This window comes from Dipodomys spectabilis, unplaced genomic scaffold, assembly GCF_019054845.1.
Source record: "Dipodomys spectabilis isolate Male_0828 unplaced genomic scaffold, ASM1905484v1 ptg000197l, whole genome shotgun sequence".
NCBI lineage: Eukaryota > Metazoa > Chordata > Mammalia > Rodentia > Heteromyidae > Dipodomys > Dipodomys spectabilis.
In genome coordinates this window covers 4,344,400-4,370,136 of record NW_024870874.1, presented here as the reverse complement: position 1 = coordinate 4,370,136, position 25,737 = coordinate 4,344,400, and the positions used below count along the sequence as shown (strand labels likewise).

Below are 25,737 nucleotides of genomic sequence, written 5' to 3'. Positions count from 1 at the left end.
TGAGTACAATTATGCTCTGTAACACTCAGATGACTTGCAAGTTACCACAGGTCCCCTTTTTTTTTTTAAAGGAAATTGAATAGAAATGGCCTGCCCAAAGCATGTGTTTTTCTGGTAGGCACTTTGAACAATGATTCCTATTAGATGAAACAGGTTCAACGTGAATGGAGGGTAGAGGGCAGAAAAAAAATACAAATGATTTCTTGACAAATAACATGATTTTTCCCAGTGTCACATCACCAGTAAGTGATAGATAAACAAGTCTGTCTCTAGAGCCAGAAGATCTTTTGCCTATCCATACTATAAGTAAGAGTGGGAAAGAAATCTGTTGTCTACCATCCAGCAGAGCCATTTTCCAATGGTCATCCCTTTATCCAGTCTAGACCCAATGCTTATACACTTACTACTCATCTCATCTTTCTCTTTTTAATTCATTTAGAGTGGTATTTACTCATTTAGCATTATTTTTTTTTTTTTGGGTCCGGTCGTGGGGCCTGAACTCTGGGCCTGGGCACTATCCCTCAGCTCTTCAGCTCAAGGCTAGCGCTCTACCACCTGAGCCACAGCGCCACTTCCGGCTTTTTTTTTCTTTTTGCTTATGTGGTGCTGAGGAATCGAACCGAGGGCCTCAGGCATGCAAGGCAAGCGCTCTACCACTAAGCTACCTTCCCAGCCCTCATTTAGCATTATTAACGCTGAGTAAAGAAGAAACACAATGTCACTTGCACTGTGACCAAAACTATGGAGCCCAAAGGTCACTTAAACTTGGTAGATTTCCATTGTGGCCTCTCTCCATACTTGACTGATTATTTCCTTTGTAGAATCCACTACTTTTGTCTTTTTTGGCATTACTTTCTGATGGAAAATAAACTTAAAGCACTCACTTTTCCCACAAACAGTTATATCTTAAGAACTGTTCTTGCTGCCAACCCCACTGAAACATCTCCCTTCCCACTCCCCCTGAACAAACATACCTGTGGTCTTGGGAGAGAGCCTCAAACATTAAAACTTCTCAATCAAAATATCATCGCTTTCACCCCACTTCCATCTCACCCCACTTCTATCTGCCCCATCTGACTTCACTTTTTCTGCCTAGTTGTAAGTAGAGATGGGGCAGTTGTACACTATTTCCCCTTCATCCAGGTTGAAAGAGACTTGTTTGCCCTTCCCAGGCTTTCCTTCTGAATAAAACCTGTTTGTCTGTTGAGTTCAGTCTCTCTGCTCTTCTTTTCTTACACATTCTCTTATTCATTTATTTTACCAGTATCTATTAAAGCACCTATTCAATACCACACATCTATATATGTGGGCAAGACTGATGTTGAAGTAATAAATATCAGTTCATAGTAGTTATACCAAGAAAAATAAAGCACCATAATAATATAGAAAAGAATAGGTGAGGAGGGAATGCCATTTTTAGGATATCAGAAAAGGCATCTCTGATTAAGTACAACACAAGTGTAGATCTGAAGAAATAAAGTATTTAGAAAAATAGCTGCTAAAGAAAGTGGGCACACACAAAACAGTAGGTTCTGAGGTGAGTTTGTGTTTAGTGTGGCCAAAGAACTGTAGGCACTGAGGAAGGCACTGAGTGTGGATGAGTTCAGTGTTACCAGAGAACCAGATGGCAGGCTGTGGCAAGGATTTGGACTTTGGCCTCTATTTGGAGGGTTTCTGGCAGACAGGAGACATGCTCTAATTTAATGTGTTAAAGAACACTGTGTGCTTCAGAGAATAAACTACAAGTTCATGAGAATAAGACTGATTCAGAGTTCATGGTAATCACTGTAGGAAGAGAAGATACCTTTTTCAGCTGAAGAGATTTTCAGTGTGAGATTTTGGAGTTCTTTTCCACCAGCTCCTCCACCCCCCGTCACTTTGTTTTTTTCTTAACTGGTTTCTCTTACTCTTCAGATACTTCATCCATTCCCAAATCTTGAATGATGACTTTGACAATCTTTTTCTCTCAATACTTTCTTTCTTAGATAATTTGTCTGTTGCTGATAGTGCCCTAAGATTTCTACAGTGAGCAAACTACTTCTATATAGCTTGACCTGACTCCCAAGTTCAAGCTTTAAACCACTTAGTACTCACAGATGAATGACTGATTGTTAACTCCTGCTAATTTGCTAAAATTAAATTCATTTTCTGTCAAAACTGTATGCCTTGCCTGAATTCCTTGTTTGTAGATATAAAGCATCCATTTCCTAGACAGCCAAGCTTGATCAGGTCTTACTTCACTCACAGAGACTCAGCCATTACATGTTTTGCTTGTGAGTTCTAAGCATGATCAGCATGAAAAAAGATATTGTACCACTGCCTTAGAAAAAAGTTTAAAAACAGGGTTAGGTGTCTTCGTAAAGTCATTCTTAGCTGGAAACTTGATATTCTATGAACAATAACAATATAGTGATGAAATAGTAGTAGAGAAAGAAATTCTTAGTTTAGATTTCCACTTACATGCATCTTACATTAGTTCTGGCTTTGGTAACCAAAAGGATTTGAAAAAGTTTTGAGTAAAAACTCAAGAATTTGGGCTGGGAAGGTGGCTCAGTGGTAGAGCGTTTGCCTTGCATGCATGAGGCCCTGGGTTCGATTCCTCAGCACCACATAAGCAAAAAGAAAAAAAAGTGAAGTGGCGCTGTGGCTCAAGTGGTAGAGCTCTAGCCTCCAGCTGAAGAGCTGAGGGACAGCGCCCAGGCCCAGAGTTTAGGCCCCACAACTGGACCCAAAAAAAAAAAAAAAACCTCAAGAATTTCTTCTTGTTGTTTACTAACAAACAACAAGAAGATAATGTAATAAACCTATAAAGGTCCAAGATATTTGTAATGAAGTCAGAATTACATACTATCTAGGATTACATACTGTCTGAAGTTCATAAAACCTAAGACGTCTTCTCAAACTGATGCATTTTATGAAGATGAGATTCATTCAACAGTCCATTTAGATTTAAACAGAGAGAATCTACAAATACTGGGAGTTTCTGAGCTCCTATATTCCATGGTGTTTTTATGGGCAGGGGGTGGTTCTTTTAAATTACTTTTTCTTTATATTCCATGTAACTTTGCAAAACTAAATAAGCAAATAGTGTTTAACAAATATTCCTCTGGAAAGTAAAAGTGGCAAGTCTGGTCTTCAAAGATACAGTACACTTCAATGAGCTGTGGTTAATTAGGTACAGATGGGACAAATTGCTAAAAGGAAGTCTCATGAAGGGAAAAGACCTCAGACCCACACCTCACATAGTAGGCCTGCTGAGATGTCACCAAAAGCTCAAGTCATGACCTGTTGATTTTTCTTTTCAACTTTGGTCAAATTCTTAATTTTCATTCAATTAACTCTGAGACTGTAAAATTGCTTCTCTAGGCATCTTTATTTTACTAAACAAGGGGTATTAAGGACTTAGTATGAAAAAGAAATGTAGGAAATAGTATAATACTAATTTAAAATTGCTTGTATTTGGACATACTGGTTTGAATGAAATATATTATTAAAATTAGCTATGCATACTTACATACTTCTTTTTGTTTTATATTTACCTATTAAAATTAAACATATATGTGCTCGTGTTAAATATCTATGGGCAGTATTGGTTCATGCCATAGGCACAACAATATGCTGAAAATGTATAGCATTTAGTATCAAAAACTGAAATCTACCTGGGTACCAGTGGCTCACACCTGCAATCCTAGCTACTCAGGAGGATGAGCTATGAGGATTATAGTTTAAAGCCAGAAAAGGACAAGAAAGTCTATGAGACTCTTATCTCCAGAAAACTGGAAGTTGTGCTGTGGCTCAAGCGCTTGAACACTAGTCTTGAACTAAATTGTTGGACAGTGCCCAGGCCCAGAGTTCAAACCCCACAACTGGGGAAAAAAAAAAAAAAAAGCTTAAATCTAGTTTCCAGCATTTAACCATTTTTTTAAGGTAAGTCACTTAGCACAAATGCCAATTTTTTTTCATTGGCCTTGACAACTTATTACTCATCAACTGAAAGTGATTTTGTCATCAGTAAAATGGAACTATGGAACCTACCTCCTAAGATTTTGTGAAAAGTAAATAAGTTAATAAATACAAAAAGTAAAATCTGTCACATTATAAGTACCTTATAATTACACATTCTCCTAACTTATTCTATGATGCTAAGAACTCTGATGAGCTCACAGTAAGTTGATAGTATAAGTAAACAATGCACACATTTAACACACAGCTAGCAATACAGTACATGATTGACAATTGGTTTGTTTTTTCACCCTTGTCACACTATAGCTGACTTATTGCTGTAGCATGTTAACCAGCTCAGCACTCCAAGAGAAGGTGAACTATTTATCACTAGCCCAGGAAGAGATCAAAATTCAAAGCATGGTTTCTACTGACTGAATATGATTTTGGCACCATCATAAAGATAAAACAAGTGAAAGTCAAATCATGAGAAGGGATTATATTAACTACCTATATCTCTCAATCTGGTTTTATATTGAAAGGATAACAGTATCTCTTAGTATAAAGTTAAAATTCAATGAAATAATACATTAAATATAATTTGCACATCATAAACATTCAGCTCTAAAACTCAATAAGTTTCATCAGTTTACAGTTGGTACAAAGTTCAATTACTGCCAAGGTTAAGTATGATTTCAGCTTGCACATCACTTCACCGTAGCTGGGGTAGGGAATCTTTTATTCTGTCAAGGGCCATTTGGATATTTACAATCTCATTTGATAGCAGATGACAATAGGAGGATGAAGACATGCATAGGAAAACATATATGCTTGTCTTATAAAACCAATGATGTCACAGCCCTGTATTACCTGTGGATGTGCCCTTGTGTGCGCACGCGCTCACACACACACACACACACACACACACACACACACACACACACACACACCACATGTATAAGTATGATGGTCTGCTCTATCTTTCCTTTTTCTACCCCTCTATTTAAAGTGAAGTTTTAGTAAAAAGTCAAGAAATCTCAGAGTTGATGCCAACCTCACACTCTCAAACTACTGTGTATGTGTAGTCACTGGGCATTTAATTTGATCTCCCAATAATTATGATGTGCAATAGCCTTATGTTGAGTTAGGGTTTTCTATAATATATTGAACTTTAGAAATATGTAAGCATATTGTTAGGAAAAAATTTAGCTTTCCCAAATGGTATAGCTCCTGAGGACAAGTATAACATTATTCTTTAATTTATTCTTAAAGTACTATACTTGCTTGAAGATTTATTAGGAGACATAAATGCAAATGAGTCATTAAATTTTTAATTTTGCTGATTTTAACAAATGGAAACATTGATTCATTTATTACACTAATAATTGCTAATGCCAACTATGTACCAAGCATTAGTCTAAGGACACAAAGATCATCCAAAAAAAGACAATGATATTGTCTTCAGATAGCTATACAATATCAAAATCTGTTAGAAAGCAAGTTAACTGTTCATCATATGTGCTATATACTCAAGTGTATAACATCCATCAATCCAAGTTAGACTTTTTACTAAAATCATCCTAACTTAATTGTCTTTTTGCTACAATATCATTTTGAATATAGCTTCAAAATTTTAAAAGATCAATCCAAAAGTCAACTTATAAGTGTTCTTCTGTAATTCAGTAGTAAGACTCATCATGAAACCCCAGCAAGAATCTCTCACCTATTTGCTGCCAGATGGCACCAAAAACGAACCATTTATAGAGTGGATTACAAATAGGCTACATACAAAAGTGCTGTCTCTGCAGGATGCCTAGTCTTTCAACCAAGTGCCAAGGATTTATGTGCTTAATTCCCATTAGAATTTACAGGAATTAATAGTGCATGAATAGGGGGAAAACAAATCCTTAAGCAGAAAGTAAAGTCTGGAAGAGATCCAAGATAAAAGTATGTCTTTCGCAAAGTCAAAATTACTTTAAATATTGGAACTCTAGGACTAGAACCGTTTTTCTCCTCTACCTCCTAAGTCTGTTCGTCTGTCCAGCACTCAGCAACACAGTGTTATTCAAAGAGATGATGATAATGAGCTCTAAATTTAGTTTATAGTATAGAATTTTAGTATTTTGAATCTCTATAAGAAAGACACATTTTTAATAATGCATGCATGCAATCGTATTCCTTGAACCCACATGGAAAAGATTATCTATAGCCTTTATTATTATCTGATAATCTATAGCCAATTTCTATAAATCATCTATCAGTTGTCAGTGAAGAATGCTGTGATTCTAGATCAGATAAAGGCAAAAGGCAATTCCAAACAAATACAAGGCAATGAAATAATATGCACCAGCCCTACTCATCATTGCTTCTCAAAGTGAGCTGGTTTCCTTTTTCAGTTGTTGAAAGTATTGTTCTGTGCTTCCTTGATCTACCACAGTTCTGGCCTTGGTTTAAGCTGAGAAGATTTAAGCAGTAATTTGGCTGATATCTTTTTAAAAAAAATTATATTCCGTTAATAAGATGAATCAGCACTATTTTATAGGAGAGATTCTTATGTTTGGCTTTAATTTATTCCTGGTAAAGAATAGAAAGGAATATCTTTAAAAAGGAAGAAAAAAGGAAATGCAAGAAAAGATTATCCTGATTTTAGGTACTATTATCCTTAAAATATTTGTTTCAAGTAGCTAAATGATTACTTTCTGTTTCAACTCCTTTCTTTTATAGCCTAGAAATAACTATGAATAATCCACAGACAATATTAGAGCAAAGAGTATTATTAATAGAAAAACTTCACACAAATTAAATTTAGCAGAGTTTATTAGAGCAAAGACTAATTCATGAATTGGACAACAATCAGAACCAGGAGACATTCAGAGAGCTATACCCAACAATTTACATAGGCAGTATTCATAAATAGTTTTTTTTTTAAGTGCTCTGCACGAAAACCTTGACTGGTTACATACAATTCAGACATTTGCCTTATCTGGCTTTATTCCATGAGGCACTTACTTTACATGGATATGATTAGCTGGCAGCCTGTGAAGTTCAAGGGCTGTTATTAAAAACCAAATTCTTGTTATAAGAATGTTAATAAATAAGTTTATAAGAATCAGAATATTAATAACAATATTAATAAATTAAGTTTATTTACGTAAATTACGTTTATGTTCATATGATGCAGAAGCAATGTTAAAGCAACTTTAGCATTAGTCATTATTTAAAACTTAATTGTTTTTATGAAGCCTGGCACAAATGTCTCATACCTGTAATCCTAGCTCATCAGGAGGCTGAGATCTGAGGATAGCAGTTCAAAGCCAGCCTGGACAGAAAAGTCCCTGTGAGAATCTTCTCTTCATTAACCACACAAAAACCAGAAATGGTACTGTGGCTCAAGTGGTAGAATGCTAGTCTTGAGCACAAAGGCTCAAGGACAGTGTTGAGGCGCTGAGTTCAAGCCCTACAATGAAAAAAAAAAAATTTAGTGATCACCCTTCTCTCCCCCTACCCTCGCAAGTTCCCTCTCCTGGTAATCTGCTGCCCCGCCCCCAAGTTGTAAAGTTCATTTCCAACATAGTGTCTTGTGAGTATTGCTGTTGCACTGGTTCACCTTTTGTCCTTTGCCTCACCATTTTGTATTCCCTTTCCCTTCCCCAAATTAGAGAAACATATGTACAAGACACAGGGTACCAAAATCAAGTACAGTGACAACAGGGGATAACCAGGGAGGGGGTAACAAGTTTGACAAGAAATGTATTTATTACCTTACATATGTAACTGTAATCCCTCGGTACATCGCCTTGACAATAAAATTAAATTTAAAAAATTTAGTGATCATACCTTTGCAACAATGAGATGTACAAGACGTTATGTCGAAAAACGAACTTTACAACTTTGGTGGGGGGTGGGTAGGAGAGGGGATGGGGCAGGCATGGGGAGGGGGCGAAAAGTACAGATACTTTGTCATAGCTCAGGAGTTCCAGTATGAAATATCCGCTATTGACTCTTAATCAGCATGAGCAATATTGTTACTAGACAAAGGTTTGAGGAAGTAGGTTTGAAATTATTGAGTACTAAGAAAAATAAGAAATTTAAATACTAATGCAATAATGCTAAAAAAAAAAAAAAAACCTCACCAAACTTCACCAAGGAATATTCCTGCCTATAACACAAATAATTGCTCCAATCTTATTCAATTAAGAAAAAGATAGAAGCCAGTGGAAACCCGTGTCATTGTCTTTTTCCTTTTCTACTCTCCACACCACACCAAATATAACACTTTTCATGTAGTCCAGGTCATAATCACTCATGCAAGAGCAATCTGTCTCTATATGTTAGGGTTCCTTTGGCCACCAGTAAAGAACACTAACAAAATAACACAATTCATTGGAGACTAGAACATTTGCTGAATGAGTGAAACTACTGTCCCCAGGACTTATTAAAGCCTTAATTAGTTAGTTATCATTATTATCAAGTCTTTTTGAATAAAATTAGTCAGGTAGGAGCACATTTGCATTTTAGCCAAATGTTAACTAAGATGTAACCTTATTTATGACTGATATTCATAACTTTGGGTTTTATCTTTGGTTTTGTTTTATAAACATATCTGTAAAGAGAAAAGTATATATTTTTAATTATGACAAATAAGAGTAAAAGAGCTAATCAGAAAAGCCAGAGTGCAGACCTGGAAAATCAATATGAGAATTTCTTTACTTATAGCCCAGAATAATATCCTTTACTTTCACAGATGTTTTAATTATATCAATTTGTCAAAACTCTGAAGACCAGCTGGGCATTGGTGGCTTACATCTGTAAGCCTAGCTACATAGAAGACTGAGATTTGAGGATCATGGTTCGAAGCCAGCCCAAGCAGGAAACTGTGAGACTTTTATCTCCAATAAACTACTCAGAAAAGGCCAGAAGTTGTGTTGTGGCTCAAGTAGTAGAGCACTAGCCTTGAGCAAAAGAAGCTCAGGGATAGCACCCAGGCCCAGAGTTTAAGCCCCAGGACCAGAAGATGAAAAAAAAATTCTAAACACCAAAAGAGTTTAACCATCATTTGTTCATATTATCATATAACTGGTGCTCATAATAGTGGCCTTAATTTAGATGGCGGTAACTTTATATTTGTAGTTTTTTTAGTAATCACATTTTTATTCCCAAAAATTTGCAGTTCATGTAAGATATGTATGACTCCCAATTAACCTGAATATTAAATTAAGTTCATTCCTTGATCGTGTTACTAATATGGGCTTTTCCTCTCCACCTTCCCTCCCAACACTTCTTGACCTCTCCTCTCTTCCTCTCTCCCTCCTCTCTCTCTCTCTGCTTCTCTCTCTCACACTCATGTAGGGATCATTTTGATTTTTCAGACTGGGATTTTCTGCATCTAAAAGGGGAGACAACATTGAATTAGACAATTTTAGAATACTTTATCTACCAAAGGCCTTTTCTTCTAGTCTCTAAAGCTTTACCAGGCAATAAAAGGAAAACTCACATTTGCGGGGCTCATTCACAGTGTCACTCAAATAATATGCAAAACACGAATTTTAAAGACACGCTGGAGGAAAATAAACATGCTATCTTTATTTAACTATCATTTTTATTTGTAAAACATCATGAGAAACCAGTAAAGCCTAGATCAGAGAGACACAATCACTCACATGCCTTGCCTCTTTAGCCTCTGCTCACCACACTCTTCTCTTTTTCATTAATGACTGGTCTGCCCATGCCATTTGGATGGTATCCACTTGTTCTGCTCTTCCCTTGATAGTGTCTCAAGTATAATTATCAAACCTCTGCTGTTTATATTATAATTAAGATTCGTCCTAAATTTGATGTTTTCACTATCAATCACATATAAGACACCTACATTTGGATATTGCACCAACATTTCACATTCAGTAGTTCTAAAAAGTAACCTCATTAATTTGTTTCACAAGCAAACTCCATTTGTTTAACTTCATCCACTCTGGTTGGTATCTTCTGCCCCTTAGTTATCCAAACTGAGAATCAATTCTGACTCTTACATCTCCTTTTGTCTCCCTTTTGTAATCACTCCATAAGAAATATGACTTCTTAAATCCATCATTTTCTTTCTGCTCTTCCTATCCTCTTCATATCTACCAGTGTTTTCTGTACTGTTGCAATCCATTGACTATAAATGGTCCCACCTCTTGATTTTGCATTTTGCAAGATCCAACAGAGTACTTCATAGAGAATATGAGTACAACAAAACTTTGTCAAATTAATTAAATGAGGGAACAACTCTTAACGTTTTCAGAGAAAAGGTCACAGAAAGCAAATTGCTGAGTTTTGAAATGCTTGGATCTTAAATTGAGAAAGAAGGTCTTAGAGATGCTGGCTTTAAAATTAAAAATGAATTATATTAACACTTTGGAAACTATTTTGTGGCAGAGTACAGATAAAATTCTGAAAATGAACCTTTTAGCATTTTGGAAAGGAACATGCCAGGTTCTCAATCTTTTTAAAGCTAATTAAAATTCTGAAGAAATCTCACTGTTTGGGATGTGAACAATTATGGTTATTCCTAACTCCAAGGCACATTTTAAAATCTGCTAGTGTTCTTTAGTTCTAGAGTCTTTTTTCACCATTCTGTTCTTGAAGTAAATAAGGACCATTTCTAAAAACTTTTTGTTACTTAGGTGTTTTTGTGGCATCTTTTTTTAATAATGACTAAAATTGGGAAAACACTACCAGAATGTAAATATATAATCATCAGAACATAAGTATGTAACTATCTTCCTATTGGTCACTTATTACAACCTAGTAATTTTTTTCATTTTTAATCAGTTGGAATTTTTTTCTATTCAAAAGTACCAAAGGGGAGTATTTCTTTTTTTTTTTTAATTTTATTTTATTTTATTTGAGAACATACTGTACAGAGGGGTTACAATTACATGGGCAGGATAATGCATACATTTCTTACCAAGCATTGCAGCCTCCTCCTTTGTTTACCCTTCACCTCCCTTCCCAGCCTCCCCCCTCTCCCCCACCCAATCCTTCTCCCCCCCCCCCACACCGACATTGTAAAGCTCGTTTTAAGGGGAGTATTTCTTATCAACATAGTTTCCAGAAAACTCAAACAAAGTTTCTTTCTTATATTTTATTTAGGAGCTGGGTGTTGGAGGGAGAATTTCTGGAAATTGAACCCAGACCCTTGCAGTAGCTAGATAAGTGCTCTACCACTTGAATTATGATTCTAATTTCCTCCCTCATATATTAGCTTTACATGTTTGTAAGAGTTGACAACCCTAGAAAGACATGTTTTTAAAGCTTTAATGAGAAGCTGTAAACAGAAGCAGTAACATTGTAAATGAAAGATTAATAATCTTTTCTTAGGGCTCTATTCCAGCCTATCATTCTGAGTTCATCAAAGATAGTTTGTTTCCTATGACGCTTTTCCTCATAAATAATGCATAGAACAAAACTAGTGTCCATCACATGGCTAAACACCACTGGCAAACATATGAACAGATTAAGAACAGATTAACTTTGAAAACAAGGTAGTTGCTTTTTAAAATAAAATTATATATGTGTGTATATGTATGTATATATACATATAAAAATCCAACTAGATAATTTGGATACAATCCAAATCATTTCATTCTTCTTCATACATTGATCAACATAGTGATGTAATATGTTAAAACTTGGAAAGCCTTTAAAATCCTTCATAGCCAAGGAAGATGTTATAAAGTAATTTGTTGTGTTTGCTTTTTCCCTTTACTTTCAACCTGAAACTGATTGTTCTCTGGGTTTGATAATATCTTAAGGAATCATAAAGGAAGTTAGCTATAACGAAATAATCCTACAAGGTGCGCATTTATGCATAGCAACAGCTTTAGATTTTGAGAGCTTTTAGGTAATATGAAACTTTTTCCAGCTATTAAACAGATTTCTAAAAATTCTTGGTGATGGAAGATTCAATATTTTCTCCAGTAGAGTTAATGAACGAAGTGGAAAATAGCTCATTAATTTTTGAACCCCCTTGTGAGGCAAGAAAATGACATTCTCATCTAACAGCTGGAAAAACTGAAGAACTAGTGGGTGTGACTATGTTCAGTCGCAAAGGAAAAAAAATTATCTCCACTGTATCCCAAGATACGAAAATGAAAGAATATTTCATGTACATGTACCCTGTGTCTTATTTTTAAAGAGGCAGTGTCTTATACCTTATAACTTCCGTAAGAATAAATTATTGCCTCATGGCCTAGCATTGCAGCCATTCTTTTAATTTACTTTTAAATAGTCTTTTCTAATTCATACAACTTAACATCTGGCCAGTTATAAGTCTTCGGCAAACTAACTTAAGTCACTTATTCTATAGATTTTCTACCTGTAACAGTTACAATCATTCCTTACAAAAGGCATTGAGACTCTAATTGAGAACCAGCAAAGAGAGAGGAAGGAAGGAAGGAAGGAAGGAAGGAAGGAAGGAAGGAAGGAAGGAAGGAAGGAAGGAAGGAAGGAAGGAAGGAAGGAAGGAAGGAAGGGAGGAAGGGAAGGAGGAAGGGAGGGAGGGGGGAGGGAGGGAGGGAGGGGGGAGGGAGGGAGGGAGGGAGGGAGGGAGGGAAAGGGAAGGGAGGGGAAGAAATTAAAATGAGTTGTAATCCTATAAAAACCAATAAGGACATTTCTGTTAGAATTATAAACCATGATACAATCTTGAGTTCTTGCGAATTTGTTTTTACAAAATATGGGGAATGTTTTACTTGAGTGGAAATATCCTCAGTGACTTCCAATGTTGCTGCAAGATTGATTTTCCTAGGTTAAGGGAATGCCAAAGTTAAGTGCCTTTTGAATATCCTCTTAAAAATATATCATTATGCATTTTCTTAATGGGCTAAGGAAATCTGAAATCAAATCAGGGAAATTTAACATCATCTCAAGTATTACTAACATTGGTCTTTGTGTAACAACTGTGACATCATATGAGTGAAGTATTCGTTTTTTAAGCTTTAAACCGAGAAAGCTTTACCTCGGAGTGTCCAATAGAAATACAATATGTAAATGAACCTGTATTATCTGTGTGCTGATTGGCTTGAATTCCCCCGAATGTCACAATCTCACCACCCAGCAATGAGGTATTTTACTGCTGCTTCGAGATCAAATTATTACTGTGGATATTTTCATTATTTTTTCTGTTTCATTAACAAATTATTATAAAGCAATAAGCTTTCAGGGAGAGAAGCAGAGCTTTAAAAAAATTGGGAATTAATGAAAGCACCTCTGCTCGCTGCGGGGGGTGGGGTGGGGAATTTAGTTTTTTAAAAGCTTACACCACCCTCACCCACAAAACTCGTCGGAAAAGGCACACTAAGACCATGCCTGCTCCCAGAGGCATCCCTAAGCCACGCAGGTGTCAGGCTCTGTGGGGCGTGTGATGTCCTCGGACCTTCTGGACTGGTGTAAGTTGTATGTATTCGTTATGTTCCTGGTGTTTTCCCTCGGTCGTAACAAAGGAGGAGGGGAACACAGACACCCAGCTGCTTCCACTTGGCCAGTGGTCAGTCGAACTTGGAAGAGGGGCCAAGAAAGGCTGTTGCTCGGTGAGGTGGAATGCCAGAAATCACCTTCGAAAATCGTCGTGCGCCTGATGCTTTAGTCACATGCGCTCAGGTACAATGAATGCCGTGGATTTTTTTTCTTTTTTCCTCGGAACTTCCCTTCTCCCCGCTGAAAGGCAGGTCGGCGTGCTTTAGGAGACTAGATGACGACTAACAAAAGACAGGGCTGCCCTCATTGCTCCCCTCCCCCCCCTCTTCTCCCCCTCCCCCCCCATTGACAAGATATTTTTTTTTAAGCTGTACTTTAATATTTTTTTTCTTTCTTTTTTCCCCCTCCCAGCTAACTTGCAAGCCCAAAGGTCAGCAGGGAGAAAAATCAAGTGAGAAGAATTCTAAAAGAAGCTTCCCATGCTTTGGACCACCTCAAAAGAGAAAGGAAGACCATGTTCTGGGAAGGCGAGGGTTCCGGGAAACGGGGGAGGAGGCGGGTGTCCCGGGCACCGTGGCTGCGCGCACGGCCTTTAGGCGAAGAGGGCTGGGCCTGAGGCCCCACGTCTGAGGTCCCACACCGGCCTTTGCCTTCCCCCCCCCATTCCCTGGCGAAGAGGGAAAAGTTCAGAGCCAGCCCCCAGGGGATCCAAGCCCAATCCTGCTCGGGCAACTGCCACCGAGCGATCCACAGACCCAGCCAGCTCCTGGGGACACGAAGGGGCCGCTGCCGTGGCTCCGGAGAGGCTGGAGGCAGCCACCCCTGCCGCCGCCCTCGCCACCGCGCGCCGCCGCCGCCGCCGCCGCCGCCGCCGCCGCCGCCGCGGCCCCTGCGTTACTGGGGGAGACGGTGCCGCTGCGACAGGAGAGGACGCGGCTGGAGCTCAAGGAGGTTCCAGCGCGCAGGCGCCGCCGAGCCCTGCCTGGATGCTCAGACAAGGCACCGAGGGGGAAAAAAATCAGCAATTTATAGAAAGAAGCAGCTCTAGTCTGTCGGGATATCCAACGCCAACAGGTAGGAGGATATACTCTGGGTGAAGTCTGGGGGAGGGGGGATTGCACGGTGTGGACGAAACTGCAGGTTCCTTGGGAAGAGCCCTCCCGGAGGGTGGTTTTTTTTTTTTTTTTGACAATAAACTGCATAATGGAAGTACATTCAGACAATGCATCTTCTGTAAGGCTGAGAGCTCCGTTTCTGGAAAGCGTTGCGAGACGGAGGCATCTCGGCAGCTCGCGAATCCCCGGGAACCCTTCGCTTGCAGCACCGAAGCGATCTCTCTCCCCATCTTCGCGTATGTAATGCCCGTCTCCTTCCCCCTCCCCCGCCCGCCCCTGCCCCCCCATTATAAATCCAGGGGTGGTGGATTTCAGGTTTCGTAATGTTGCATGATGCGGCCGGTATTTACCCGGGGATGTTACCGGTGGGGGGAATTAAAATCATCGAACGCCGTTTTCCTCGGGCTTGGATCAGCATATTTTGGGCAAGTGAGAAGTAGCCAAGGAATAACCGAAGAAGCTGATTTCCCTGGTGGGGCTCCCAGGCACCTAGGAGACAATGTGCATTTCGTTTTAAAATAAAGCCACTGGTGATTTGCAACGAAAGATGATCCGTGTAAATGAGACAGGCTTAATTGCCTAAGAAATACGGGCGCATGTTATATTCATTGGAATCTAGGCAGCCAAGGTTTACAAATAGAAGTGCATTATTCCTCTGGGTGTGTTTCCCCAGCCAATATTTGCATTAACCATAATAATAATCATGTGGGCTTAAAAGAGACAAGATTTGCCAAAAAAAAAAAAAAATGGGGGTGGGGGTGGGGTGGGGTAGGAGAGGAGAGGAAAGACAAAAGATTAATGCACATCTAATCTTGGGAGAAGTCCCTGTCAATTTTGAAATCTAATGTTGAAATTATGCTTTAAGATGAATCAACAAACATTCTTCTGCAGAATGAACGGTGGCACTTGAGTTGAAAGACAGATATTTTTCAGAGTCTTTTGGATCCATACCAGCAGAGAAGCTGCCTGTAAATACTGTCAATACTAACCTCACACAAATATAGGTGGCCTCTTGTCTCCTATCAGCAGTCTTTCAGATTCTTTCAATTGTGGAACATTTTATTCCTTCTCTTCTAAAGGTGCCCAATCAAGTGTAGGTTCTCTGGAAGAGGGAATGTTTTTTAAAATGTACCTAGCTTAGACAACTAACCAAGCCAATTCTTTTGAAAAATCTCCAGCCAAGTGACATACCGAAGCAAATGATAGTATTCAAAATTAAAACTTTATTGGCTTCCCCATAAATGAACAGCTTTATGTTAGCACTGACATCATTGCTTGTTAACTTAAGAACTGATAGCTCGTTTTTTCCCCCCCTCAGATATTCTGATGGCAAATCAAATGGAAGAAAAAAGGAAGCATGACTGCAGATCGAATCAGTTCTCTTTGTGGATTACACTTTCAGTAAAATGTATGGATCTATCTTTTCCTTGTTCCTATATCTAGATCATGAGACTTGACTGAGGCGGTATCCTTATCCTCCATCCATCTATGGCGAACTATAGCCATGCAGCTGACAACATTTTGCAAAATCTATCGCCTCTAACAGCCTTTCTGAAACTGACTTCCTTGGGTTTCATAATAGGAGTCAGCGTGGTGGGCAACCTTCTGATCTCCATTTTGCTAGTGAAAGATAAGACCTTGCATAGAGCACCTTACTACTTCCTGCTGGATCTTTGTTGTTCAGATATCCTGAGATCTGCAATTTGTTTTCCATTTGTATTCAACTCTGTCAAAAATGGTTCTACCTGGACTTATGGGACTCTGACTTGCAAAGTGATTGCCTTTCTGGGGGTTTTGTCCTGTTTCCACACTGCATTCATGCTCTTCTGCATCAGTGTCACCAGATACCTAGCTATCGCCCATCACCGCTTCTATACAAAGAGGCTGACCTTTTGGACGTGTCTGGCTGTGATCTGCATGGTGTGGACTCTGTCTGTGGCCATGGCGTTCCCCCCAGTTTTAGATGTGGGCACTTATTCATTCATTAGGGAGGAAGATCAGTGCACCTTCCAACATCGCTCCTTCAGGGCTAATGATTCCTTAGGATTTATGCTGCTTCTTGCTCTCATCCTCCTAGCCACACAGCTTGTCTACCTCAAGCTGATATTTTTTGTCCACGATCGAAGGAAAATGAAGCCAGTCCAGTTTGTAGCAGCAGTCAGCCAGAACTGGACTTTTCATGGCCCTGGAGCTAGTGGCCAGGCAGCTGCCAATTGGCTAGCAGGATTTGGAAGGGGTCCCACACCACCCACCTTGCTGGGCATCCGGCAAAATGCAAACACCACAGGCAGAAGAAGGCTATTGGTCTTAGACGAGTTCAAAATGGAGAAAAGAATCAGCAGAATGTTCTATATAATGACTTTTCTCTTCCTAACCTTGTGGGGCCCCTACCTGGTGGCCTGTTATTGGAGAGTTTTTGCAAGAGGCCCTGTAGTACCAGGAGGATTTCTAACGGCCGCTGTCTGGATGAGTTTTGCCCAAGCAGGAATCAATCCTTTTGTCTGCATTTTCTCCAACAGGGAGCTGAGGCGCTGTTTCAGTACAACCCTTCTGTACTGCAGAAAATCCAGGTTACCAAGGGAACCTTACTGTGTTATATGAGAGAGCATCTGTAAATCTTTAGCCTTGTGAAACACTAACCTTCTCTGCTAAGCAATTGTGGCCTGTAGCCATATCTTGAGAAGAATTCAAGAAGGGGATCAGCAGTTATAAGGATTTGGGCAACATTCTGCAGTCTTTGCAATAGTTCACCTATAATCCAGTTTTAAATCTCAGAGTGATCCTGCTGACTGCTGGTGAAGGTTTGTAATTAAGAAAGGACTGAACCACTGCCCTAAGTTTCTTTCTGTGGTTGAAAACTAGATAATGAAAGTAGCAGGTGCTAAGTATCAGTGCTAAATGCTGTGTATATCATTACATATGAAAAAAATAAAAAAACAATTAGCATTGGACATCTTAATAAATTAAGTTGACATGAGGTAAATGTGTTGATAAAAACTAATTTTAGAAGTTTAAAGACTTTAAAACATTTCATACTATTTTTGTTTTTCAAAGACTAAACTATTTGGGGACTTAAAGTACTGTAATTCACTAAAGACGTGCCATGAATTATTGGAATATCACATTTTAAAAACGCCTTGTAAGTTTGGGGGGGGAGCATTCCAAAGCAGTATATTGGTTCCAATTAGAGTTTACTTTTTTTGTATGAATACATTGCTATTTCTAACTACCATTTTCCTTACCTACTAGTGAAATTGCTAGCATTGAACTGTATTACGTGGTTTTGTTGATTTTAGTATAAAAGTTTTCCAGTTCATTTATATTTTCCAAATGCTAGATATTAGTTTAGAGGGCAACATTAATGGTACCAACTGGTCACAAATGAGCAGTTCTAATAATGAAAATAAACACATGTTGCCTTAAAGGGTGATCTAGTATGCTTCATCTTATTTAGCATTGAAGCTAATAGTCAAGGGATAGTCAATCAGTAACTGGTCATGGTCATTCATCTGGAAGTGCATGGAAGATCATTTAATACTTTTTTCCTTTGTCCTCACATGATTTGAAAATTAAGGTGCACATCACTGGAATAATGAGATTTTCTTCTGAGGTGTGCTACCCATCTGAGTGTGTTCTAAGAAGCAGGCAGTTGATGTATGTTTATATTTTAAGTCAGCTGTCAAGGGGAGACCACAGCCTTAGTATGCCACCCTGCACAATCTGTGGAGCATTTATTCTATAGAAGGCACAGTCTTGTTTATACTTTCTGCACATCAGTGTATCGGTCGTTTAAATTATTTCAGTTTTAACTTGTGAAAGCTTATAATATGATTTCTGGTATTTTTAGAAATACATTAGATTCTGTGAGTCTCATTCTTTAAGATACAGATGTGTGAACTTCAATATAAAGTTGCATTTGCCAAAATTTATCCGTGTAGCCTGTTAATTTACTTGGAATAAATTTTACATTTTTGGCATACATATATATATATAAACAATTTTTTTAATCTGGGAGGTAAACACATAGTAGCAAGACTAGTTTTATTATGACGTTATGTTTTATTTTTATTTTTATAACTGCTATATTCTGGAACTATATGGACAATAGTCTTAACTTCACAAAATATTGTCTATGTTGTTTTGTTTTGTTTTTGTGGTACTGGGATCAAACTCAGGGCCTATTACATACTGGGCAAGTGTTCTGTCACTGAGCTACATTCTCAATCCTCTAAAATATTATCTATAAAAGCCATTATTTGGTAACTTTTTATCTCATCTCTTTATTATGCTTACATTTCAGTTGTATTTACAAATGTATACATGCCTAATAATTAGGTGGAAATTTTTAATATGATCATGACACTTGAATTTGGTGCATAATTGAAATTTGGGATTCTAAACAGAACTTGTAATAATGGTTTGCAATAACATTTCAACCCAGCCAGAGGAAGTTGTCATTATTTTTGTTGTTTTATTTGTGGAGGTTATATTTGAAAAAGTAATATTAAGAATCTGGTGAAACAGAATTTCTTATTGCTATAGTAGATCTACAAGCAAAATATCAATATAAATATGAAAGAAAAAATAACTGAAATGTTTCATTGGTATATGCAACTGCTCAGTTTTGCTCATGTTAGGACAGCTCAAGCCATGATTTAGTGAGTATTCCAGCGTCGTTTTTCAAACCAAAGTTGACTAAATCTGAGACAAAATTTAACGCATAATATTCAATTCGATGTAAAACAAAGTTTAATGCATGCTATTGTATTGGATGTAGCTATTACAAAGACTCCTGTTGCTACTAAAACTATTACCTGACAAAAAAGGACATCTCATGATGTCCTGATAACATGTTTCTCGTGCAAAAATAATTATAGGAAAGATATAATTGCCATGATGATCCTTATGGAAAACTTTACATAGAGGTTCAGATATAACCAGCAATCAGTAAAAAAAAATTCAGCCACAGTCTTCGGGCTAGATATAACAGGTTTTACCAACACTCACCCCTATTACATAGGCAAGAATGTTGAGATATAAATGAAGAGCAGAGGGCTGAGGAAGGAAGAACAAAGTGAGGCTGCCTGACTCCACTTAGCTATCTAGAATAACAGATCCAAACAGAATGGACAAATGACCAGGCCTAGTGATCAGTGAGTACACCTACACTATAATGACTGTCAATTAAACACATTCTTGACATCATTAATATCTCAAGCAAGAAGTAATGGATGAGACTCATCCCCGATTGATCAATAGTGTTCTTAAGTCAATGAGTAGTAGTATTAATCATATAAAATAAAAATCTGCTTCAGAATCGTTACGGCCAATGCACAATGATCTATTTTGGCAACCACTCCAAGGTTCAATATTTTAAAACAGTTGCTTACTAATTTAACTTGAAAAATGTTACAGTCTTCAACCTATAAAAATACATTCTCACTGGAGAATCCAGCTTCCCTGTGAGAAAGACTGATTATCAATAATAATGGGTCCCTCTTGGACTAATTACACATCAGAGGAGAACAGTCTTTGAATTGTTTTCCATCCTAGTGGAGATGTGATTGCACACATGTGCCTGTACTCTCTCATCTGGCTCCTGTGCGTGATGGATTCATTTGTGAGATGTCTGGCTAGAACTAGACATTCAATCTATGACTGTGAAGTCCCATGCAGATGTTAACTAAGGAAAAAGTTGGTGTGTAATTTGTTCAATCTCCCAGTATGAATCATAATGATGAAATGAAAACACTATTTTTCTTCAGATGTTTGTTAACTGGATTTCAACACCAATATTTCTTATACGCTGCAATTGATTTAACATTGTTAACCCATGGGTATGACCACCATGAATGCTACCTCAATTGATTGCTCATTTATTCATTTGTTCAATAACTATGTGCTAGGTATTGGCACAGTAGAAAACATGGCAAAACAGTCTATACATTAAATTTCTTAGTCTAGTCAGAGACAACTCATTATGATCATAATAAACTATGAGTGCTAAGAGCGTAAATATTCCTGATACGGATTAATATGTATTATGGTCATACATTGACTTCCACTTTTCCCTCCAGTGCATTATCTCCTATTTTTTTATCTAGTGTTCCTTGTGATCTTTTACATATCTACTAAGTCAACTCAGAGGAGAATCCACCTTTCTACTAAAGTATCAGGGGAAACCCTTCCATCATACTTAGATGAATCATTATGCTGTGCTCTAGAACCACTTCTCATGTCATTAATTCTATGTACAAAATCACAAATGAAATCTAAATGCCAAAGGTCCTCTGTTCCCTGGTTGTTCAATTCCACAAGAGACATGTTTCAATTCCTTCAAGAGACACAGAGGTGAGTCTTCTCTACTATGCTTATTCTCTTTCAGATTAGCAAGACAATGCATGCCAGTAAAATAAGCAACTTATTTTTATTTAGCATAGTCATGACTCTCCAGGGGTCTGTTCTGGTGCTAAACAAAAGTGGGAGTAATATTGAAACAGGGTGTATTTTGTTTTGTTTTGATTTTGCCCATCCTGGGGCTTAAACTCAGGGCCTAGGTGCTATCTCTGAGCCTCTTTGTGCTCAAGGCTAGCGCTCTACCATTTGAACCACAGCGCCACATCTGGCTTTTTTAAGTAATTTATTGGAGATAAGAGTCTCACAGAGACTTTCCTGCCTTGGTTGGCTTTGAACCATGATCTTCACATCTCAGCCTCCTGTGTAGTTAGGATTATAGGCATTAGTTACCGGTGCCAGGCCAATTTTGGTTTTTTGGGTTTTGGTTTTATTTTTTTTTAATTGTAAAGCATTCTACCCTTTGAACATTGTTATCACTCCTTCTTGAGATTAAAGCAAAACTCTTGAATCCCCAGCAGCTAAAAATATTGGTTTGGCCTCCAAAATTTATTTCTAATGCAAACACAACAAAATATATTTACAATTTTATACACATACACCTTTCAGCTAAGCCAAATAATAATGTGTTTTGTTTCAACTGGGATTACTGTAGGAAAGTTGCAAACAGAACCACAACTCTTCTTTTTTGTTGAGTCATAATTAAATAAATTTATTTCATTGTATTCCATGTGTAACTGTAAGTTATTAATATACAAGAAACCCTATCTTACAATGATTCTATATGGAGAAGAAAATAAGGGAGCTAAAGAGATAAATGGTCATATTTCCAATATTGGTTTAATGATAATAATCAATACAGATGGTCACCAGATTTGGGGGTTATTGATAATCTCAAAATCTTGTGTTTTTTCTATGCAAAATTACACTTCTTTTCATGTTTGTTGATATTCTCTTACAAATAATTTAGAGGGAAATTCTGGAGTCTACTAAGATAATTGTTGCTTCTGAAAGTTTTGTTCTTATTTTCAACTGTGAGCATGTCAGTGTTCTGTGATTTATCCATTCTCTGGGAAACTTTATTTAAACCCCATTAAAATAATAGGATTGCTCAATTTTGAGGCATTAATTTATAACTGTATAGTGGGTGAAATGAAGATACCATTTTATAAATGACTTTTTTTTTCTTTTGCCACCTGTCAAGATAGTCAAGCAAGTAAAAAGTATAACAGAAGCTGGAGCAATGCAGAGGATATATTTTGGGGGAAAGGAAGTAATAATTCTTTTTGCCTTGTGCTGCGATGTAATAGGTTCTTAAAATATAATAAAATTAAAAGGCTTTAACTTTATTTTAAAAATTGCACAAATAAGATCTGGTTTTTAAAATAGAGAAGAAGCTTTTACATTGCCTGTCTTCTTTTGCCAAAAGGATGTAGTCCATTAGCTGCTCAAACCCTTTGGGTTAAAAGGCTTTTAAAGTCAGTTTTCCTCTCACTGTATCAGGCAGTTAATAAAAGTACCAGAGTCAGAAAGGCCTCAAGAGGAAAGCCAGGAGAATGTGTTTCCCTCTGAATGGCTCTTGAAATAGGCCTCCAAGATCCCATAGGTGGCTTGGGGTTTGGAGTTATTTGCACCGGTCATTCACAGAGAGCCCCTAACTCCTTTTGATGACACAGGTCCACATCATCCTCAGAAAAGATTCTGAGGTATCACCCTCAAAGTTCAGCTTAGTGGTTGCGAGCAGTTTCTTTGTTTTTCTGCATTTGGAAAATGATAGATTCTTGGCACAGATATTAAGACTGATACTATACTGCATGGCCTGGTTTATGAAGTTTTGAATAGACAGTGATCAACTTACCTTATGTGACTATTCAAGATCATGAAATGAGAGGCAAGTCATTTATTATTCAATGCAGAAAGCAATTATTAATTTTTCTTTTGTCATTACTGAAGTTTTAAACTCAGTGATTTCTATCACTTGAGTAACTCTCCTATCACCCAGCCTTTTTGCTTTAGTTATTTTTCAGATAGGGTCTCATATTTCTTGTCTGACTGAACTCAAACTGACCTCTTTACCTGAGTCTCCCAAGTAGATGGGATTACATATATACAACACAACTCAGCTTGTTCTCTGAGATAGGATCTCCCTAACCTTTATCAAGGCTGGACTTGAATGGCAATCTCTGCCTCACAAATAGCTGGGATTATGAGCATGAGCTACCCTACCTGGCTAACCATTATATTAATAATTTTTTAGGTTGAATCAGTAATCAAGTTAATTACTTGCTTTTTTAAAATCAATTCAATGAAGAAAAAAATCCGATTGAATAAATGAAAGAAGTATTTGCTCTTGTGTCCTCTATCAGAGAACATGTTGAATTTAAAGTTTATTTTTAACCAATGAAAAGGAGTTTTTGATCATTTTTATTAATCAGGTCTATTTAGAGACTTACTTCATTTCCCGAATCACTTTTTGTACACCTATAGCATGTAAGTTCTTGTTCAAATGACTTGGCCTTTCTATACCTCATCAATAAAAGGAAATTACAATAGTAGTTGTGTTCTGGGTTTATTCAGAAGATTTAGTGAGTACATGCTCGTGAGGCCTGTAGAGTCTGGCATCTAAATAAGCACTCCATCTTAAAGCAATAAAGCTCATCATCCAACAGTAGAGACATAAACACATTATGAGACAATGTGATAAGTGCTGGAGGAGATATGTTAGGCAAGTGTTAAAGGAACACAGATAAGCAATTAACTCTGTGAAGCTGGGAGAAAGAAGGTGAGATAGAAAAGGTGGCAACTGAGCTAAGGCTTGAAGGGTAATTTTTATTCTGTCTGCATGACAACGTTAAGAAAGCCATTTCAGATAGAGGGAGTAAACCACAGGAGTTAAAGGAAAAGACATTAGAAAGCTCTGGATCTGTCCCACAGGGGAATCCACTAATCAGAGAAGTTTATGTGGTGTGTCTTAGTGCTAGAAGGGGGAAACCATAATGTTGTATGGTTCTGAAGCACAAGATCAGAAGGTTTAAATCCTTAAGCTGTCCTTTACTAACACTGTGGGTCTTACTCTTGGATTCTCAATAAATTGAAGAGCAAGGGATAGCAACTACTGCTTCTAAAGATTTACTTTGACCATTCCATGAAACAATAAATAATAACTATTTAAGTTCCTACTGTGTGCTAAGCACTATTCTAAATGCTTTTCATGTACTTAACTCATTTGATTATCACAACAACATGTAATTACTATCTGTAATTTACAAATTTGAAAGTGGAGACACAGAATTAACTTCTACAAGTGAGTATCCAGCCCAGAGCAGACATTCATAAATGGTAGCTATTATTATTATTATTATTGCTAATGCTGCTGCTTTACTTTTAACAAAATAACTAAAGAAGGTTAGACTACAGGTAACAAAAGGGATAGAGTGGAGCCAGAGCTACAAGCCTTCAGATTCAGCTGGAACCTTACTGACTGCCCTCCTTTCCCACTGTGAATGTGAAGGGAGCAAAAGATAGTAGTAGGTTACTAATACCCCTTCCCACTTTCATGTAGAAGCATGTCACTGCTGAGAGAGGAGAATCCATCTGATATTTTCAAATGACTTTTCAGAAGGACATCGCTCAGATTTTAAAAGTAGGTTACACAACTCACACCAGGTGGACAGTTTTACCTAGATCTGACTCCTGCTTTACAGCACGACATCACTTTTGTCTTATTCTGCAAAGGAGAGATTTGAAACATGCTTATGGTCAGCTGGATAGAACCTTTTCACAGAATCTGTTAAGTCTTCCTTTGCAGGGTTACCTTCCAGAAACAACATTTCTAGCATGTGCACCAAGGAACTATATTTCTTTCTCTGTCCTCAAATTTCTCCAGAGCTTTTGTTGATGGGAGTGTTTAGATCTATACTTAAGAGGGATGATTCATGGAGAATATGACAGAATTGCTCCAAAACTATTGATTTCTCAGTACTCATGAATTCAGGTATGCCTCACAATTTTCTGTCTATTGACTTTTGGGCAGTTGCATGCACACCTGGCCATGCTTCACTATATGCTGTCGGTTTGCTCATTTGAAAAACCTGTTTTCATGCTGACTGGATTTCGTTATTTTCATCTGACCTTTTATTTAGCAGGAATTTTATCAAGCCTATCTTTCAAGTTGATTGCTGTGATGTCCCTCATCCCCTCCCCACTGGCTCTGGCATGGTAGGGTCTATAAAATATTATTTCTATTTAATTATCCTGTGCAAAGGGGGAACCGATGTCAGGCTGAGTGTCAGGAGATTGTCTGCTGATCAGCTTCTGGCCATGGTCAATTCATTTGACCTCTTTGTTCTCTCACTGTATAATGAAATTCCTCTGGCTTGGAAAAATCTATAGTTTGTCTATCTGGGTCACTGATGTTTCCAGGACATTAATGGCATGGCTATTCCTAACCAGCACAGCTTTCCACAGCTGGCAGTGGTCCACTGGGAGCCACTTCCAGTGTGCAATCCTTAAGCTAACTGGGTTCCTACCTAAGCAATTGTAGGTCCAATTTGATCCTAGCTTGTTGACATCAACACTGAAGAAAACAAAAAAAAATTAAGTATAGCTTATTAAAATACTCTTTCACCAGGCTTTTGCTTTATTCATGTGCTAACTTCATAAAAACACTTTTAATCAGGCAGACTTGATGCTCTGCTTCCATTGCAAATGACCAAATTATGGATATTTGTGCCCTGTTTTTTCTTTTTATGTTCTGTCTTCAATTATAAATAATTCATAGATTTCTTTTGGAGGAAAGCAACCCTGACTCAAGTTCTTATTTCAAATGTATTGGGCATGGAATATAGGAATATACATTTGTATCTACCAA

General features: G+C 37.7%; 1 protein-coding gene across 1 annotated transcript; it reads left to right on the top strand.

Moving 5' to 3' along the window:
- The first annotated feature begins 14,373 nt into the window (after nt 1-14,373).
- Gpr85 (G protein-coupled receptor 85) lies at nt 14,374-17,805 on the top strand. Its single transcript, XM_042695998.1, has 3 exons — nt 14,374-14,472; nt 14,637-14,749; nt 15,832-17,805. The coding sequence occupies exon 3, from the start codon at nt 16,002-16,004 to the stop codon at nt 17,112-17,114; it is 1,113 nt and encodes a 370-aa protein (XP_042551932.1). The 5' UTR covers nt 14,374-14,472; nt 14,637-14,749; nt 15,832-16,001; the 3' UTR covers nt 17,115-17,805.
- Nucleotides 17,806-25,737: the final 7,932 nt, after the last annotated feature.

Coding starts and splice junctions, on each gene's coding strand:
- Gpr85 (XM_042695998.1), top strand. CDS start 16,002: ATGGCGAACTATAGCCATGCAGCTGACAACATTTTGCAAAATCTATCG.